The sequence below is a fragment of the Fundulus heteroclitus genome, chromosome 4, assembly GCF_011125445.2.
Source record: "Fundulus heteroclitus isolate FHET01 chromosome 4, MU-UCD_Fhet_4.1, whole genome shotgun sequence".
NCBI lineage: Eukaryota > Metazoa > Chordata > Actinopteri > Cyprinodontiformes > Fundulidae > Fundulus > Fundulus heteroclitus.
Window position 1 is genome coordinate 39,163,780 of NC_046364.1, and position 18,858 is coordinate 39,182,637.

Here is an 18,858-nt window from a genome sequence, read left to right on the forward strand (position 1 = left end):
AGTCGCCAAATGCGAGTAAATTTCCAGTTTGCCGAGAAAATTTCAGAAGGCTAGCGGCCACATGGCGAGTAAATGTTTGTACCAAATAAAATAAAAATAACATAAAAATAACGAAACCCATACGACCCGTTCACAGCTCTGTCCATCCAGAGCTCAGTCTAGACCCGCCTTCTGCGGTGCTGGTTCAGCTCCTTTCACATTCAGAACCAGTCATGGCTGATCGCTGGATCAGAAAACAGTTCTGCTAACCAGATGCAGTCTAAAACGCCAATTAGCCTGTTTATAAGTTTCGTTCTTATTTATGCAGCATTTTTTTAAACTAAGTGCGCTGCGGTTTTGCGCTTCGCCGCTCTTATTGAGGCGCCCCCCCCACCCCCCCCCACCCCCCCCCCCCCCACCCCCCCCCCCCCCCCCCCCAGGTGCTTTTATCAGCGGCCAGTGAATCACTGCGTTTAATGTCCTTCCACTCGTACCAAAATGTCCCAATTAAAGTCAATAGGAGAGTCAGTAACTGTATTTCATGCTCTTTGGTTTTTAACGACACAGAACCAGTGGTGCTTCGGTGGGCGTGGTGCCTTGCGCTTGAATTTATGTGCGCAAAGTTACGTTACATGTAATTTAGGTGCGCACAGGGTCATTTTAAGGAACTTGTAACATCGGGGGCTGTAGCTCAGACCGATTATTTCTTATCTCCTTCCTAAAGGAGCCCTTTAGAGTCTTTATTTATGCATTTTCCCCACTGTTTATTCCTCGCGCGCAGTGCACCAAGGTAAAATCTAGCAGCTGGATCATGCGTAAAGACGCAGCGTGAACCCTGCATGAATCAGGCTGGTGAATCAGGAAGTTAATTTTGGACACTGCACGGAAATAACACGCAAGTTTGTAGCCCCATTGGTGTTGAACTCTAACTTTAATATGCATAAAAACTGAACCAAGAGGCATTTGGCTTATTAGTGGACCAAGAGATAATGTAGGCCTACAATGAACAGGGTGAAAGTGGCCGCACACACCCGACGATCATGCCGCCTCGTGATTGGCCGGCCCAAACGGCCCACGAGGGCCCGTGGCCCTTCTGGCATCTGCCCAAATGCCAGACCGTCCAGTCTGTCAGATTAACAAAAGTGTGACATGGATGCTAACTAAATAGAATGCAAACCAATAATTAAAAAGTAGTAAAGGATGTAAAAAAAATGTTTTAATTTATAATTATTTTATTGCATTAGGAAGTATTAGAGATGTATTCATTTTGCACAATTTTAGAGCCAGGAGGAAACCCCGGCTGCTTAGATATTGAGGATTTGAAAAAAAAAAATCAAACCTATAATGAAATTAACGCCTTGGCATGATGTAGAAATCAAACTACGGGATGGAAAACCCAAAACAGCTAACTTTTTGTAGGATACTGTAAAAGCCAATGACATTTCCCATACTGAACTACAAAAGACCTCCAGAGAGCTATTTTAACTCTGGTTTTGTGGTTCATTCTTCCTGCAAAGTCTCTCTGTCATAGGGACTCAAAACGTTTATGATTGACTGCACAATAAAATGACTCCAGTAGGTTTTCTCATATTGCAAGTTTTCAATTGCTTGTCAAATATGATGCAGCTTAGAAATAAAAGTCAAAAAGGAGCTTTTGTGTAAAATGTACAAAGGCATGTGTGAAGAGAAAGTGATTCATCTTTTTTGAAAATAATATCCAATATGCAAATAAATGTAAAACATGTACAAACTGTGAGCATTCAATCATCTTCAGTTTGTGTTTCATAAATTGCACTTAATATAAGGCTTATATGAGTTACTCTTGAAAGTTGACACTTTTGCATTTATTCAAGATAATGAATGTTAGAAGAATAATGTGAAAACTATGTATGTGATATATAAGCAAATCATATCTTAAGTTATGTTTTCAATGCATGGTTTGTATATCTTTTTCATATATTTTTTGCTATGTACATTTAAAATACTTATAATTTACATACATGAACAAATATCATTTTATATATAAGTTTTTCTGTATGTTAAGTCATTTTTAAAGAAAATGTATGTTGTCTGGATGTGTTATATACTTATTTTTAAATGACATCTATTTAAAGTTCATATTAAAAACATATATATGTAGTATTACATATAGGCTTTGTTTGATTTTGTCACTGTACGGGAAAGAGCACATCAGATTTAATGTTTCTTCTTTGCTGCATTTGAGCAAAAGTGTTGTATTCTGTGGGCTATCAGTCGTCAAGTTTAAAGATTCCTATGGGTACCTCCTGAAACAAGTAAAAAGTACCATTATCATTTACTTTCCCACGTTTAGCAAAGCAATTATTGACAAATGCATTTGCAGAAGTTAGAGACTTCTGCAATGAAATGAGACAATGAAACCAACATATCAACAAGCACAACAGGTTTACTGAGGCAACTGCCTTTGGTCCACCAAACATAAGATTAATATCTCATGGTGACCAAACTGCTCTGCACACAGTGAGAGAGGTTCCCTTAAACTCTGTTGTAAATTACTACAACAGAATAGCTGTAAATAGTGGTGTGATTCATGGTCACACATACAGTACAACAAAACCAAGAAACAACTCTATTGCCTCTGAAGCTGTAAGCATTTTTTCACTGTCACACTTTACTGAGACAAGTGATCAGTGTTTATATGCCATAAGAAAATATGATGCACAGAGCAGAGCTTGGCCAGAGGTTCTCGAATCAGAACTGAGCTATATGTCAACCACCCACTTTCTCACAGGCTTTCACAAAGCTATAAATGCGACTCAGATAGTTAGATCATGTATGTACATACAATGTCCACTGTCCAGCCCGATTGTATGTCAGCTACTGAACATGCAGTACTGTAAATAATTGAAAATCATTTTCTGTTTCTGAGCTGATAAGGAAACTTTCTAAACACTTGGTAATGTAACAAATGAAATTGCACATCAGTGAAGGAAATGTACATTTATTGTTATGCGAAGCATTGTGCAACGCGCGATATCAGGATCTATGTATTTTGGTGAAAATTATAAAAGAACGGTTGTGTAACAAGCATCACTATAAAGTCCTCGAGTTATGTGAAAAGACAATCCAGTATCGACATTTATTGCATAAGATAATGTGCAATTTATGTAATGTGTTGATCATGTGCAAAATTAAAAGCATTTCTCCAATAAGAATGGAATAACTTGTGTTTTTGTGAAAAACTTAAAATGGTTCTTAAATATTCGCCAGAATATACTGAAGCTGGCAATAATTTGACAGTCAGCTGTCACCTGCATTTTGTATTTTTTTTATCATTTTACCAACAGTTTGCTTGTAGTTTATGTATTTCTTCCATTTGTGACAAAACAAGTAGAAACAAGTTTTTTACTGTAATCATCACTGATGATTGTCCAGTCATAGGTTTGATATTACAATTTTCTACTAAGGATATTGTATGTGAAATTACTGTCATATTTTGTTCCGCGTAGTACCCAAATTATCTAAGTTTTATTTTGTACCAATTTACTAAGAGTCTTGTATCTGGTTTCACCGTCTGATGCATTACATACAAGTTTCAACTAAAATAGATACAAACTTTAGAAGATTTATATATTTCTTTTTTCCATATGGGTATTTACCTGTTGAGGACACAAAGTGTAATTATAATGTATTCTGTTAATTTTGCAATCTGGGACAAGGTGGACATTTCACTAATAAATGGATTAATTCGGGTGTTTTCCAACAACTTCTAATTGTTAAACATGAAATTTGCAGAACAATATCCCTCAAACCATAAACAGCGAGCTAAAAAGCCCTCAAAATTGTGAGCGACTGTACCAAGGAGTCATAGTTGAAGGTTTTCCCTTTACTCTGACATAAAAGAAAAGCAAACAGCTAAGTAATATGGAGGATTAATAAAAAAAAAAAAACTATTTGAAGAAAAAAGACCAAACACTCCCTAAAACAAAAGCTGCTATAAAGAGTTGACAACCAATGAGATCAGCAAAAGCTGTTCCCAAATTACCCCTTCAGGCTACTTTCTATTTTCCTTACTGATTTTGCTCAAAATATTCGGAAATATGCAGAAAAGCTTCCCATTGATGTCATAACTCACAAATACAGGTACTACTATGGTCCACAGGCTAATTTCCAGACGAGGGTTTAACTGTGAGTCAGTACTCGCCATTTAGAGAACCTTTACCTCCTTCTGTACTTCCATTGACTGTCTCCCTGCAGGGGCCTTAGCATGCTGGCAAGTGTATCGGTTTCTGGTTTTGCAGCTCCGCTCTCTCCAGTTGAAAGTGCTCAGCGCCTGAAGCACAGCGCAGTTTCCGAAACTTCTCGGGAAAGGGGAAGCTGTGACTAAGGGTACATAAAGACTTGACCTACACCGAAGTTTACTTTTAACGGGAGAACAGAAGTATCACCACACAAACATTTGCTCATTCAAAATCAAACAGAACATCAGCAATGCATCTTGATTAATAGGTAGCATTATTACACCTGGGCTGCAGGAACAAATACATAAAGGAAGAAGCGAGGTACCACTGGTAACACTGAAAGGTTGCATGTCAGGCAACTTTACTATCCGTAGTGCAGAAAAAAAAACACTTTTTCAAAGAAACACATTTTTCACCTGATGATGTGTTTCATTTGTTTATCTAAGTCCCAATGCCCTTAGCTGTCTGTGTTTATGATGCCCGTCACAGCAGCTTAAGTCTGCTGTGAAATATGCTTCATACCCTTGGTTGTCAGGTTGCCCAAAGGCAAAGCTGCTGAATCGAAGGATCTCTCCCGTGTCCCAGTGAAATTAGTCCTTTGGAAGCTTATATGTCAAACCTGTGAGGAAGAAAAAATACAGAAACATTACCAATTTAACTAAACTGCTTAAAACAGAAAAATAAACAGATACAACCTAATCTGACCGGCTGTGAAGAGTTATATCAAGTTTTTTTTTTTTTTTTTGATGTGGCAGTGTGAATAACTTTACCTATCCAAAAGTTTCTCGTTTCAAAGTTAGTGACTTCATTGGCCGCCTCCTGCTCATTCAGATAAACATCAGGATGTCCTGAACCTTCTGACTGTGAATCTTAGCAAAAGCTCCCCCAAGTTATTCACAAAGAATAAGAAAGCAAATATATGAACAGTCTGGCCTGGCATAAAGTAAAGAGATTGTCTTAAATATTTTATCAGTTAAAAAGTATTACATTGCTAAAATGTATATTTACAAATTTCATTCACACAGCGATGGTGGTGAGCTACATTGTAGCCACAGCGACCTTGAGGCTGTGTGACAGAAGCAGGGCTGCCATACAATCAGCGGCAGGCAAAGCAGGTGAAACGTCTTGCCAGCTGAGACAATCCAAGCAGGAATTCAAACCAGCAACCTACTGGTTACAGGGCATAGATCAGTTTATACTTTTTTCTGCCAGGTTGTGTATGGCATAGCAAAAGTACAAATGATGTGACGGAACACAAGAATGGTGAACATCCTTCTTGTTTTTTAATTGCATTTTATTGTGAAGCACTTTGTGACTGCTGCCACAGAAAAGTGCAACTACAAATAAAATGTACTTTCCTACATCCTGAACTAGAGTTTACCACATTCTGAGATGTTTTATCCTAATATTTCTGATGCATCTTCATGCTTACTTTGCTGAGTGGTAATAGTTGTTGGGTGCACGGTTAGTAGCAACAAGAAGGTCGTTGATTCAAATTTTGACCTGGGGTCTTTCTGCATGGACTCTGGATGTTTTCCTCTTGCATGCATGTTTTTTTTTTCAAGATACCTCCCACAGTCGGAAAGCATGCATGCTAGGTTAATTGGTCTATGAAGTTCTCTTAGAAGAGACTCTGTGTGTGTGCATGGTTATTTGTCCAATTTATCTCTTTGTTGCCCTGTGATGGACTGTGATCGCTCCATGGTGTACCCCGCCTCTCTTTTAATGATTACTGCAGATAGGACTCTTCACAGTCACTGCATGAATTATTTGAACTGCTGCAATCAGTGCTGCAAAATCAAAAGCAAAACCTGCTATAGCTCTATCTTTCAAGCTAATAAAACTGGCCTGCTATTAAGATTAGGCTCTTTACTTTATTGCCCTTGTTGCATCTGTTTCTGTATTTTACCCACTAATTTCTGAAGTTCCTATAGATTATTTGGCATTTTGTTGTAATGGCATTTGGTGTAAGATGAAATCACAATAAACTGATGTAATTCAATTTGAAGATATACAACCGTAAATTCATTAAAAAAAAATGAATTTCTGTAAGGCTGGGGTTGTGTTTGGTCTAAGTTAGATTATTTTGATCTCAGTTTAATTATTAAGGAAATTATTTGTTTTCCCTTGCAGTCAGCAGTAAAATATATGTATAATTTATGTGCTTTACAGTCTATATCATAGTTGAAATATAGCTGTAACAGCCTGGTGAGGTTGACAGCTGGAGGAATAAATAAAAAAGATAAGCTTTGCTCACCTGCACACTCAGACACACAGGAGCTCTCCTCTTCTTTGAAACGACCATGAAAACACTGCATGAAAAAAAGCCCACAAGCCACAGACAGATCAGTCTCTTCCATTTCCTGTTTATGTATCATCATCAGACCAAGCAGACGAAGTTTAAGAGGCATCACCCTGAGAGGCGTCTGGTGAACCCCAGCTCACACTTGCATCTGCAGGATGTGCTGAGGCGGCCATGTGGCCCACAGCTGCTTCTGCACGGGTTCTTTGGAATCTCTTATTCAAACAATTATAATATGCAGGATGCAAATACACACATTTTTTTATGGATTTACTTTTTTTTCCTGAATTTATAATACCCTCTGGTGTTTTTGTTTTTCTAAAGCATAGCTTTACATATCTTTAATGCATAAATATCTTTTATTTTTATTTTTTGCTGTAGGGTGAATGTGAACCAGGATTCACTGAATCATTCTGATGATGGTTTCCAACCATTTTATTTGTCTTTTTGTTTCCTTTGTGTGTAGATAGTTCCTTAGCTTCTTTTTATCTTAATTTTGATTAGTAGTTTTAGTTAAGCTTCACTTTCCAAGTAGAGAGGATTTGTTGATTGAAATATAGTGTTAATTCAAATAAACAGCTTTGAACTTGAAGAGAAGTTGTCACCTCTTTATTCTATATATGTGCAGAGTTTGCTGTTAAAAGAACGCCAGTGCTCGAATCATCCCTTTTCAACTATTGTCCTCATATCAGCTGTTTGGGCTGATATTCACTGGACAATACCTAACATACTGAGAGTTATTTATTAAACATTAAATAACTTAAAACCGTGTGTAATAGTGCAACACTGTATAAAGTGAATGTTCACAAGATTCACAAGTAAAATTATCAAAAAGTCGTATCCAAAGATAATTTTGCATTGAAGTTTCAGAGGATTTTATTTTAATCAGAGGGAAACTTTTCAGTTTTAGCCTTTGTTTATCTAGTTTAGCATCAGTTAATTTTACCCTTCTTACTTATTTTATTTATTTTCCTGAGTAAACTGAAAGGACAGCATTTATTTTCCCCTCAGTGGTCAAATTTATTTGTATCCAAATCAAATTGGCAGGATAATGGGAGCACACATGGGCGCACTAAGCATAAGCAATTATAATAAAAAAAAAAAACTTTGACCTGCTGAATCTAAAGGGACTCACATCCAAAAAAAAGGATAATCACACTTTTTTAAGTTATCTTTTCTAATGTTTCACCAAACAGGGAAGTGGCATTTTGAGATATATATTTTATCCCCTACTTCTTGGTTTTGTCCTAATTAAAATGGAAGTTTAAACTTTGTCATGTTGTAATTAATATTTTTTTTACTCTTAACAAGAATTAACCGTGTACACTTGAAAAATGTTTATGGAAGAAGTTTCTTGGTATGTATATTAAAATTTTAGTACCATGACAACCCCAATGTGTACCATTATTCAGTTGGGCACAATGCTATGCTAAAAAAAGATAAATAATTTTTTTCATGCCTTACAATTGTGCCACACCTATTGCTACCAACAATTCCTATGAAATAAATGTAAGCGAAGCACGTTTGGGTAATTTGTAATTGTGGAAAAGCCTATGGGACCTTTCCCTCAGTAATGTTTGATTTCCAGTTCCCCTGCAGTATAAATAGGACTGGTTATACAGGCCCTCTTCAAAATGAAAAAGACAAGAAAACATGCCACCGATGTGTGTCAATCGTAAATACTTCAGTTCTTTTCAGATTCCTAAAGTATTCACACCCCCATTAACTTTTTCACTTTGTAAAACCACAAATTCCTATGGATTTCATTGGGATTTTATTAGATAGACCAACACAAATGAAGTATAAAAAAATTAATAAATTAGTTGACCCCTAGGTAATCTCTTGTGCCTAAATAAAGCAATGACAAACATGTGTCTGAAAAAGGAGGCTTGCCAGAGGAAGCTCATGTCTGTGCCGAGCAATGAGAGCATTCTGCTGTTTACATTTCTAGAAATAAGAGGCTTGCATAATTTGAATGTTTCTCAAGAAACAGAGGAAACAAGCTGCTGTACAGAGATGCTTTTATGTGGAACAAGCATAAGAAATAGTGAGCACAACCCTGACATTATAGGCCTATACACACTCTTGCTTGCCTATACATGCAAGAAAATACACATTTGTTCCCTCTCCCAGGGCTACAGAACCTGAATTATATCATTTTGTTATTGCAGACCTGGTTTAGGAGTTCTTGCACATGGCTCTTGAAGGATCATCTGGGCAAAACCGTTTACTTGCATGGTGTCCCACAACTAATATCCACAAATGCTGACCTGTGAGGACTTCCTGAGTATGTTTTGGCGACATATAAAAAAAATAAAGTAAAAAAATAGAGAAATGACTACAGCCTGTATCAAAATCAGAAGGAGTTGATTTTGAGTATCTGAAATGGACTGATGGCTTGTCATGGCTGTGCCTGCCTCTTGCCCCTTGATTCCTGTAAATGGCCTCCACCAGCCTCCTGCAACCCTGCACAGATAAGCGGTTCTGGACGATGTCAGTATTGACGGACAGACGGATGATTATTGAATTTCAGGATCTAAAACAAAGCTCCAGCAACTTATTTCACCACAAACATTTTCAGGTTCTAATTTCAGACAGTTTGGCTGGTAAGTAAAGTATGCATACAACAGTGAGAGCTAAACACAGATCAAGCAGAAGAGTCCAGCTGGCTAGGCGCACAGAAGGTGGTAGCGGGACAGCGGCAGAGCACATGAAGCAAGATGAGACGTTCTGACCGTGAGTGGATGACATAGGCAGGTATATGTAGGCAGGTGAACAGGTGAGCAGAGCTGACAGTAGTTAGTAACAGCTGCTGTGATAGACTGGAAACCTGTCCAGGATGTCCATTGACAGCTGTAGATAGGCGCCAGCACCCCTCACAACCCCACAAGGGATAGACGTGTTAGATAATGGATTGATGGATGGATGGATGGATGATTGGATGGATGGATGGATGGATGGATGGATGGATGGATGGATGGATGGATGGATGGATGGATGGATGGATGGATGGATGGATGGATAGTAGCCGCAGGTGGAGCTGATCTGAGCTGATTGACTAGTGACTGAGGAGTGGACTGAGCTGATTGGATGGGGACAGATGGCTGAGGGGAGTGAAAACTGATTAGTCCGGAAAAGTCCAAAACAAATAAACAAAAACCTAAATCATGACAGTCACCATGTAGTTTCTAGAGGCATCCCACAAATCTCATCGCTCTTCTGGATCAATGCTTCAAAAATGTATTTTATTTTTAATCAAATTATTTTCTATTTGCTGTTCACATTTGCTGCGATTGACTGGCGACCTGTCCAGGGTGTGTCCCGCCTCTCGCCCATTGACAGCTAGAAATAAGCAGCATCACCCCTCACGAACCCACATGGGATAGACGTGTTAGATAATGGATGGATTGATGGATGGATGTTCACATTTGCTATATTGGTGGTTATTTTCTAGATTTGGGCATTATATCTGCTTAACTAAAGCTAAGTAGTAAACCCTGGATGTCTAACAGCATCAACCAATCCCATGCTTGAAATCTGAATTTTCTAGCTCTCTGGAGGGAGTAAAAGAAAATGTTCTGCAGTTATGAATAAATTCTTCCAGTTGGATTTATTATTTTGACAGCTATGCCAAGTGAAAACATGCTCTCCATGTCTAGGTGCATGAGCAAGACATTTGTTACAAAGATATTTCGTTATGCTCTTTCAGACCATTAGATACAATGCGAAGAGTTTAAATTATTCAGACCCAATAGTCAAGCTCTGCAGTCTGATTCGATGTGTTAGCTCTTGGGTTAGATGTATCTTTCATGGTATTTATGGTTTAGAAGAAAGGTCAGAATGTCGTCCAGCATTTTCTTATCCATACGTCCTATCACTTCTGGAATATCAGACTAGTCCAATGCCTCTAATTTTTGTTGAAAAGGAAGGACTTGTGGTATAAAAAAGGCTGACCCGACATTCTGGCTGCTTCACACTCTGCTGCAAAACGCTCCAGTGAACGCAGAAGGTCACGGCCTGAAAATGCCAACAGAACCACTTTATTCTCAGAGTAAAGATGAGGCCCCGAGGCTTCCAAACACACCACCAACAGAATCAGATGTAAGTCAGCTCCTATACGTTTCAGACTATCGTTTTCAACCAGAAAAAGGGTGGCCTGTTCCCTCTGGATAGGGGTCAGTCTCCGGCCCAAATTCAGAAGTATCCCGGTGTCTTGATCAGAGAGTGGAGGTGAATACATGAAGCCTTGCTTATAGTATTGATGGAGTTCCTCCTGACAATTGTGGTGAACAAGGAGCTGTTGCTGAAAGAGAAACTTTTGATTTAATGGTCTTATGTTCTGACCCTCAGCTCTAGTCACGATTATAGATCATGACCTAAAGAATGAGATCCAAGTGATTGGGTTCCTCTAGGAAGTGCCACAACTAATCCTTAGAGATAGGGTGAGGAGTGACATCGGGGTGGGGGGGGGTGGGGGTGGGGGGGCTCAGAGTAGAGCCATTTCTCCTCAACATCAAAAGGAGTCAGCTGTGGTGTTTTGGGCATCTGATAAGGATGCCCTTTCCTTTTGTAGGTTTTCCAGGCACGTCCCAGTGGGAGGAGACCTCAGGGCAGTGGGGAGGAGACTTTGGCCTGGCAACGCTTTGGGTTTCCCTTGAATGAGTGGGAGTGTTACCAGGAAAGAGAGATACCTGCTTTTCCATCCAGGACCACCAAGTTACCCTCTGTGATTCAGGTGATGCGTTGTGGGGAAAAACGTAACCGTACTATTGTCTCGCTTCTCTGTTGTCAGCCAGTAAAGGTCTTTAATTGTACTAACAGGGTTTAAGGTAATATTATCAGAAATAATAAATCTTAAAGGATGCCAACTTGCAACAGCTATAGGATGTCAACATTTCATTCAGAGCACAAGTCAGTGTGTTTTTTACACTGACTTTAAAACAGTAAGTGGAAACATGTGGAAATAAATTCTGACGTAGCAAACATTTACCTCACAAGACTGACATAACAATTACAATTTCCTGGATATCAATACATTCCTAAAAACTGTTCTCCGTTTTTCTCAGATGTGTGGTCCATGCTAGTTTGCAACCTCTACTTCCTGTTTATTACAGCCATGTGTGATATTAACTTCTGACGAAATGAAGCTTTGTGCAGTCTAGATAATTCGTTCCAAACCAGCGAATGGAAACACGCGTTTGAAATATTATTGTAAGTTTGTGAAAGACCCAAGAGCAGAAAACCATCAACAGAGTTCTCTAATAATTATATTAGGAAAACTTTCAGATGACAAAGACACAATTAGAACCAGGCATACAGCACAAGCAGAAAAACTGCGGACTGGCATATGAAGCAGTAAAACAGAAGAATTTACCTGTGAACAAAGAGAACCAGTGAGCTTAAATACTTAGGCATAATTGAGAATGACAAATGAAGCGGATGAGCTAATCAGAGGAAATGTGGAGCAGCTGAGACAGAATGAAGGCAGGGCAGCTGAGGGAGGGAGACTAATTAACAAGCAGGAAGCTGACTTAAACCACACAGAGGCTCCTCACCAAAGGGAAAAATTAACACTGGGCTGAGAGAAGCAAGTCCAAATGCACAACTAACAGAACACAATGATAAAATGATATGGCAAGACCTGTTAGAACATAATAAAACAACAGGGGGATGATTAAAACACAAACACAATAGAAATCCAAAACCTAATGCCCAAGGATAATGACTATTAATTATTTTACATGTACTCTGTGGCCTCTTTACGTTCTAGTTCCTTTTCTAGTTAAAATAAGGTGCAGGGCTTTTGGAAGTTGTGAGAGAAATGTATGATGAAAAAAATCACAAACAGAGGTCATACGTTTTATAGAAAAGGTAAATAATTAGCTTTAATTTCTACCTCTAAATGTTTTGATATGACCTTATACTTCTTAGCTTGAAACATTTAAATAAAACCTGGAGAGAAGGCACGATGAAAAGAAGAGGGAACTTTAGTAATTCTTGAAGCGGTAGGTGTCTTATCTCATCCCAAATAAAAGCCTTAAAGTCTGTATAATAATCACTACATTACAATCTCCACACAATGCCTGCTGGTTTATTCTTGTGTGCAGCGAGGAGGGGGAATCGTATTCAGATTTTCCCAAACCCAGCCAAAGCCCTGAACCTTTTAACGTTTATCAGTAAAGCTCTTTAATTTGCCTCTTCAGCTCAGCAAAGCTTCCTCTGAGGGTTTTTACGGGGAAATTACCTGTAATGCCACAGCTGAAAATGTAGGCTGATTATCCACATCCTTTCTTCCTCATTACAGCCTTATCAGTTGAGAACAGTTCTGAGACCAGAGAGCAGTCGAAGAAAGGGGCTCTCTCTATATGGGTGGCTCTAAGGATATAATCAACGATGAAGTGACAGCACGCCCTCACACAAATCTCATATTAGGCCCAACGGGTATTAAGTTTGTTATCAGCTTCATCCATCATTATCTCCTACTAATAATCACACACATAAGACAATGGTGCAGATTAGCACTTTAGGACATATACATTTTAACTGATGAAAAACATGTTGGACATTTGAATAACAAACGTGAGCTCAAGATTTGAGCTCATTTTTATTATTCAAAAACAGACAAAACAGATGCCTAATTCTTTTTACCAAGATGTTTAAAACTGAGGCAGAAAAAGTGATTTATTAGAGTAATTCTGCTGTATTACCCTTACAAGAGACTTTGCACAGCTAATTGATTTTGGCTTCATTCAAACTGTCAACATTATCAATCAGCCTGCAGCACAACCAAGCAAATGTGGCCCTAACAGTTCTGTTTCACGCTGCCGAGACCATCAACACATTTTTCTCCAATGAAATGGTCTTCAGTGAAGCAACACAGTCTGATGCACTCTGTGGAGTGAAGTTAAAAATGTGAAAATGTATCTTTATGAAGACAGTTTCTGCACTGTCAGTCTCCTTCTGGGAATAGCAGGCCGCTCAGATCTGCCCACACACATCAGCAGCAATGTTTCCCATTCTGACATGTGTTTCATCAGCCCAGCTGACAGCACCCTCATCATCATTACTGTGGTACTCTGCGCATAAGAAAGGGGCCGCGAGCACCAGGGAGTGCATCAAGTGCCTAGGAGCTGGGGTTGCAGCACCCCCTTGTGGTGGATAAAGAATAAATCAGCCTTGCTCAACCTGTTTGGAAGAAGCAGTGCAGAGAACCTGTTTTCATAAGAGGGGGTGCTAATAAAGCTGTTGTTAGAAGCAGCACCGCTGTAGAGGTGAACAGAAACTTTTAAAATCATTGTTTTGGGCCCGAATCTCCTCCCACTGTTACTCTTTATTTGGAAGCAAATCTTAGAGGCCAGAAAAGCTCTTGTTCCAGATTTCAAGATTGTGACACTTAAAATCTGGAGCAGCTGAGCTGACATGTATTTATAGGCCAATTGGCGTTTTTCACACTTTTTTTCCCAAAGGTTCTCATTTATTAACAAGGCACCTTGTTACCCTCTATAATTTGGTTTTCATTCTCACTATTAAATAGAAAGTACAAACTGATATTGTTATTTACAATACTGTAATGTTCACCTGCACTCCTGACTGTTACTATTGTAACAACTGTTTACATGCATCTTGCACTACTAACTATGACTCAATATTGATTTGCACTACTGACTGTTTATTCACAGTACCAATTGTTTACATATATATTTGCAATACCGTACTTTAACTGTAATATGCAATTACCTTCCACTGCACTTTAATTTAAATAGCCTCTGTCCAAACTTTATTTATTCATTTTATAGTAATAGCTACCTGTATATCATGCTCACGAACTGTACATAGTACATGTAAACTGTTATAATAATCATCTGTATATTATGCTATTGTACATATCTGTAAAACTCTATTCATAGTAATATCCACCTGTATACTATATTCGGTACATATCCAGCTGTAAATTTAGTTCACAATACTAGTTATCTATATATTATACTCATAGGACAAATCTACCAGTAAAATTCTGTCTATAATAATATACATCTCTATATTTATTCAGTAAAAACCCATGTCCTGTACATATGGAACCATTGTTTATCCTGCACTTGCTGCTATTGCACTACTGGTTAGACCTAAACTGCATTTCGTTGCCTTGTACCTGTACCTGTGTAATGACATTAAAGTTGAATCTAATCTAATCTAATCTAAAAAAAAACAAATACTTTGGTGAACAGATCAAATCTTAATCTGGAAATCCATTTGATACTTAACAATATTATTGTAATGCAAAAATCGTCAAACATGACATATCTAAGATAGATTAAGAGTTATTTAAATAATATATTTTAATTCACGAACAATGCATTGTCAATAGTCACAAGAACATTTTTAAAACATAAACTTCTTAATCAGTCACTTAATCTGGATGGCATTAGATTGGTCTATGGTATTAAACTAAAAATCCTTGGTGTTATTTTTGACTAACACATGTAATTTAAATCCCATATTAAACAGGGTTTCCTTTTCAACCTTCAGAATATTGGCAATATTAGAAATACTCGGTCCAGTAATATCCCTCATTCAATGTGTGCTTCTGTGCTCTTTTGTGGACGTTGCATCTGTTTCGATTGTCTTGGTATTTAGAGTTTGTTGCAGTAGGTTTGGATAAGTAATGTCACACAATGGCTGTTAAAAATAACCGGCTGAAGGGTCTGATCTTTGATTAACTGTGATTATTTAAATCTAATGATCAATGGTCAAGTAAGCAAGATGCAACACAGACAACGAGGACTGTGTTGCATCTTGTGTCTAAACATTGAGGAATGTATTTCTAGTCATTCTTAAAGACAAAAATGTGTTCCCTGTTGCTCACCCAAACCTTAATGTAAGCCTCATCTCCAAAAAAAAAAGCATAGATTCAAACACAGACGGAGGAGACAGTCACCTTTTGCATATTAGCTGCCATGGGTATGACCTGGCTGCGCAGCCTGTTGTGCTGAGCAACAAGCTGAGAGTGCTCCTTCAAGCAAAACCCTGAAAGAAAACACAAATGCTCATTTACTCTTCTGCTGCTGTTGCTGTAGCAACAAAATGCAAATGGGCTGTCTAAGTGTGTGGCTGGGGGATGGCTTTTTAAACAAGTCCGTCACTCAAACTTTATTGTTTTTAGTCTCAACATGTACTGTAACCTCATTACAAAGATTAATTTTTATTCATCTTTTACACAAGAAAGGAAAACATCTTATGATGTTATAATTACTGATGTTAAGTTAGTGTTTTCACAGTTTCTAAACTTTACGTTATATTGAACTTGACATCTTTAATTATGGGAGCTCATTTTGCAGATAAATAATTCACTTTTTTAAGGCATCGAGTTCACTTACTTATAAATTTAACTGCTTTAAAATCAAAATATATAGACTAGACTATGTGCTGCTGTATCGCCAGAATTTCTAAAATCCCAACTGACTGGCTTTAAAACCCCTGGCACTGCTAAATGTTAAAGCAATCTCTGCGTCTTTAAGTCGGCCATGAATCTCAATGTCAACATGAGAATACAAAATTTGACTCACTTCCTAGAACTATCCATAGATAGACCAAGGACGCTTTGTAAACTGTCATAGATTATGCAGCGTTTGAGCCTTGCGTCACGTCCGGTGTTTCAGCAAAGGTCCGGCAGCTGTTAAAGTTCAATGTTGCCAGCAGAAACAGAGCAAGAAGCAGATCCAAACTCCTGGGAGCTGCTGCAGAGCCCCTGCTGAACTTCTACCAAATCCTCGGCTGCAGGCGCCGCTTGTTTGGCTCTCAGTTATCCTGCCTCCCTACTCCTCTCCTCGCTCTTGTCTGCAGCCACTCACACACCCTCACACAGGCTGGAGCAATACGCTTTCTAAAGTTGTCATGGGACTTCACTCACAACTGTGCTCATGAAGCATAAAACAGAAAATCATTTACCGCAAAATCTTTGACTAATTTATGTACTTTGCAGTTTTGGTCATTTTAAAGGTTGCTACACTGTAAAACCCAACCGCACTTATTAGAGAATGAATAAATAACTGAATTTTTTACAAAAGGTTTAGGCTACTTTTATCAATTAACTGTATTTGAAAAAAACTTTTTTGCTCTGACTTGTTTTTCAGTAAACTGTTTCTTATAATAATTTTTAGGTTTTAATGGAAGGAAACAGATTTGCTATTGTGACTGGTTTGCTGAGAGAAATCCTGTTAAACCTATTTATGAAATTTTTGTGTATTGTAAAGTAAAAATTAAATAGAATACCTTATTTGTAATGTGGTATGTTAAATATTTCCTGTTTAAATATAAATGACGGAATTTATTTTAAAAAAAATCATATAATATTTAAATTACCGATAGGTTTCATTATTTATTTATCTTCTTATATATTTTGTCAACATTTCTCTGGATTTAATGTGCATATCAAACAAAAGCTGGTTTAAAATCTTGGAAAATTCAGGCTTAAAGATTATGACGGGGTTTTGATCTGATTGATTACATCTGTTACACAATCACCTTAACATTACTCTCTTCATCTGAAGTACTTCAGTGGGTGATCAGGATTAATAGATGTGTGCATCAATGTTATTAATCTTAGGTCAGTTTTCATAGATGTTTATCTACAATACTAATTCCTGGAACTGAACCTTTATTTTCAACTGTATCAGTACTTCAGTGCGAGGACATAAGAGATATAAGGGAAATTTTGGAAGAAAAGATACCAAAAGTAGCTGAATTAGGATGATGAGTTTTTTTTAATTTTGTTATTATTGTAAAAGGCATGAGTTGCGATCTGAGCACCGTGCTGTGGTTCACAGTCTGAGGATGGCGGCAATGTGACACAATAGGCTCTTGTCTCTGACTGTGGACTGTTTGTTCCCATAATTGTTCTGTTCTTCATTAGTTCTTCTTTTTTTTTTGTCTCAGCAAGTATCTGTCTTAATACCCATGGGTCACAACCTGTTCTGGGTTCAGTCAGAAAAGACAAGACCACCCACTGAGACGGTTTTTCAGGTAAATCCAGGAACCAAAGGAGCCACAACTGCCTGATCTCCCAAACAGGTATCTCAGATCACAGCAGCACCCAAATTACAGTTTGTCCTGCAGATTACTCAGACTGATGACAAAACTTTTCTGAAGAAGTTCAGAGAAGCTCTCTCCATTGTTTTTTATATTTGACTGACTTAATTTCTCAAAGACATTTCAGCTCTTGAGTTTTTTTCTTCACCATAAATAGCAGAACGTTTTATGCGGATAATAAGTTGGCACAGACATGATGACCCTTGAATCCTTTAATTTTATGCCTGTAAGTACAAAGGCATTCCTTCTCATTCTTTTATATTACATCCTCTTTACAAAATTCAGACCTCCTATCAGAAGGTAAGTTTTCTAAAAATGAACAAACCCTGTGTGTAAAGGGAGTATTTTCACTGTTGCCACATGCTTCCTCAGGAGGGGGGATTGTTGCAAACTTGATGCAATAAGCTGACCTCCTTTGGTAGATATCTCATACCAACTGGTTTTATAAACCAAGTTTGCCTTGTAATGAAAACAGAATCGATAAGGACTTTATATAACTGAACTTTGTTATGACTGGGTTGAATTGGTTTGATTTTAATTATATATTTTTGTATAACTGGATCTAAAATGGCCCTGTTAAAGTGCTTTGAGTTTACATTTTCTGTGAAGGGGGTTCTTTATGAAGTGACCTTTCAATTTGATCATTAGTTTTATTACTATTTTTAGTATTTAGAAAAATAAGTAATTTGATGCCAACATTTTCTGAGGTCACATTTTAAATCTGTTTGAGTCTTTTGATGTAAAATTTTAAAAAATATATATCGAGCTGCTTTTGTTAAGCAAAAAAACCAACATTAACTTTGATGCAGAGGTGCATGTTATGATTTTAGAGCGACATGTACTGTCCTCAAGGTAAAATATTTTACTGGTAAATCCATTGTTATTTCAGCAGGACAAAACTGGACTTCCTTCTGCATGACTTTACAGCTGTGTGACTTCAAAACATTGACGCTTGACTGGACGGATCTGGTTCCTGCTGGAAATGGTTGACGCATCATGGATGGGAGAGTCAGACAAATACCCCAGGTCTGTTGGGTAGCTAAAATCCATCATCTGCAATAACAGAGAAACAAGTTCTTTAGAAAATCTCACAGATTATTAATCTTAGTTCCCAACAGTTTAAAAAAAATAAGGATTTTTGTTTACATGAATTTTATACACTGAATATATTCTTCTCACAAAATAGATTTGAATATATAAAACAGAGAGACAGGGTTATTTATGTGCTGGGACCTTGCTGTCATAACAAACAAAAGGCCATTGCTTGTAATT

At 37.8% G+C, this 18,858-nt stretch overlaps 1 protein-coding gene across 1 annotated transcript; it reads right to left on the reverse strand.

Moving 5' to 3' along the window:
• Nucleotides 1-1,017: 1,017 nt before the first annotated feature.
• On the reverse strand, nucleotides 1,018-17,456 carry LOC105918409 (C-type lectin domain family 18 member A-like). Its single transcript, XM_036135734.1, is given in 7 exon segments — nucleotides 1,018-1,104; nucleotides 4,181-4,316; nucleotides 4,722-4,818; nucleotides 4,970-5,038; nucleotides 5,041-5,068; nucleotides 15,437-15,525; nucleotides 17,453-17,456. Coding segments are annotated over 7 exon segments (510 nt in total).
• Nucleotides 17,457-18,858: the final 1,402 nt, after the last annotated feature.